Source organism: Pteropus alecto, unplaced genomic scaffold (genome assembly GCF_000325575.1).
Source record: "Pteropus alecto unplaced genomic scaffold, ASM32557v1 scaffold1314, whole genome shotgun sequence".
Taxonomy (NCBI): domain Eukaryota; kingdom Metazoa; phylum Chordata; class Mammalia; order Chiroptera; family Pteropodidae; genus Pteropus; species Pteropus alecto.
Genome location: NW_006435824.1, coordinates 45,994 through 47,088, shown reverse-complemented (window position 1 = coordinate 47,088; position 1,095 = coordinate 45,994). Strand labels below are relative to the sequence as shown.

At 32.8% G+C, this 1,095-nt stretch overlaps 1 protein-coding gene across 1 annotated transcript in view; it reads left to right on the top strand.

Moving 5' to 3' along the window:
- Positions 1-383, top strand: part of LOC102897182 (olfactory receptor 6C2) — a 1,807-nt gene extending 1,424 nt beyond the window's left edge. Inside the window, exon 2 of the mRNA XM_006911599.1 lies at positions 363-383. Coding sequence (XP_006911661.1) covers positions 363-383 — 21 coding nt within the window. The remainder of the gene's footprint in view (positions 1-362) is intronic.
- Positions 384-1,095: the final 712 nt, after the last annotated feature.

Sequence of the window (1,095 nt, the reverse complement as noted above, 5' to 3'; positions counted from 1 at the left end):
AGTAATAAACCCTATGTATACTATGTTTTCTCCTATACATGCGTACTTTTCACTTAAAAGAAACAATTCATGGCTTCTCTTTGGCATTTTCAAATTGTCAGCACCACTACTCTTATGTTTGGAGCCATTATTAAATAAAATAAGGGTTACTTGAACACAACCACTGCAATACCTGGACAGCCAATCTGATAACCAAGGCTAATTAGTGGCTAATGGGCCAGTAGTGTATGCAGCGTGGACAAAGGGATGATTTGGGTACAGAAGGGAGAAGGAGGAACAGTATTAGATTTCACCACACTACTCAGAACACAAGCAATTTCAATCTTATGAACTGTTTATTTCTAGAATTTTAATATTTTCAGACCACTGTTGAATCCAGATAACTGAAAAAGGGAAAGCAAAATACCAAAAAGGCATACATTTAATGTAAAATGAATTTAAGGATAATGTCATTTATTATGGGTTAACAATTAGAATAGATGCATAAAAGTGAATTGGAACATCAAATTTTAAATGCTGATAAAATAACTACACACATCAACAGAAGACTTATAAACGAATAAAAAGGTATCAGGGATATCCAACTATCAAAAATAGGGGGGGAAATGAACTTCTAAAATTAATAATTATGGAAAATATAATCAAGGAGACAGTTGAAGAAAATATTCCTAAATTGAAGAATGTAGAGTTTGAAACCAAATAGACAAAATTAAAAATAGAAATAGCTTGCTTGTGGAAAGGAGAGAGAGAGAGAGAGAAAAAAAAAAAAGAAAGAAAGAAAGATCAAGAGTGAGGAAGGAAAGGAAGGACGGGAGGGAGGGAGGAAAGGAAAGAAAACAAATCTTCATTAATAATGCTACCACATTTTTAATTATTACCTTTGAAATTCAATTATTACTTTTTTGGCTAACAGACAAAAATGACAAAAATTAATCATTAAAGAAAAATTGGGAAAAAAACTGCCTCTGATATTAAATTCCAACTTCAGAGACTATTAACAATTTTTTTTTATTTCAAATTTCACCTCTGAACAGGGTTGGGCCTCATTAGTACTTGGATGGGAGACCACCTAGGAAGACCAGATGCTGTCGGCAT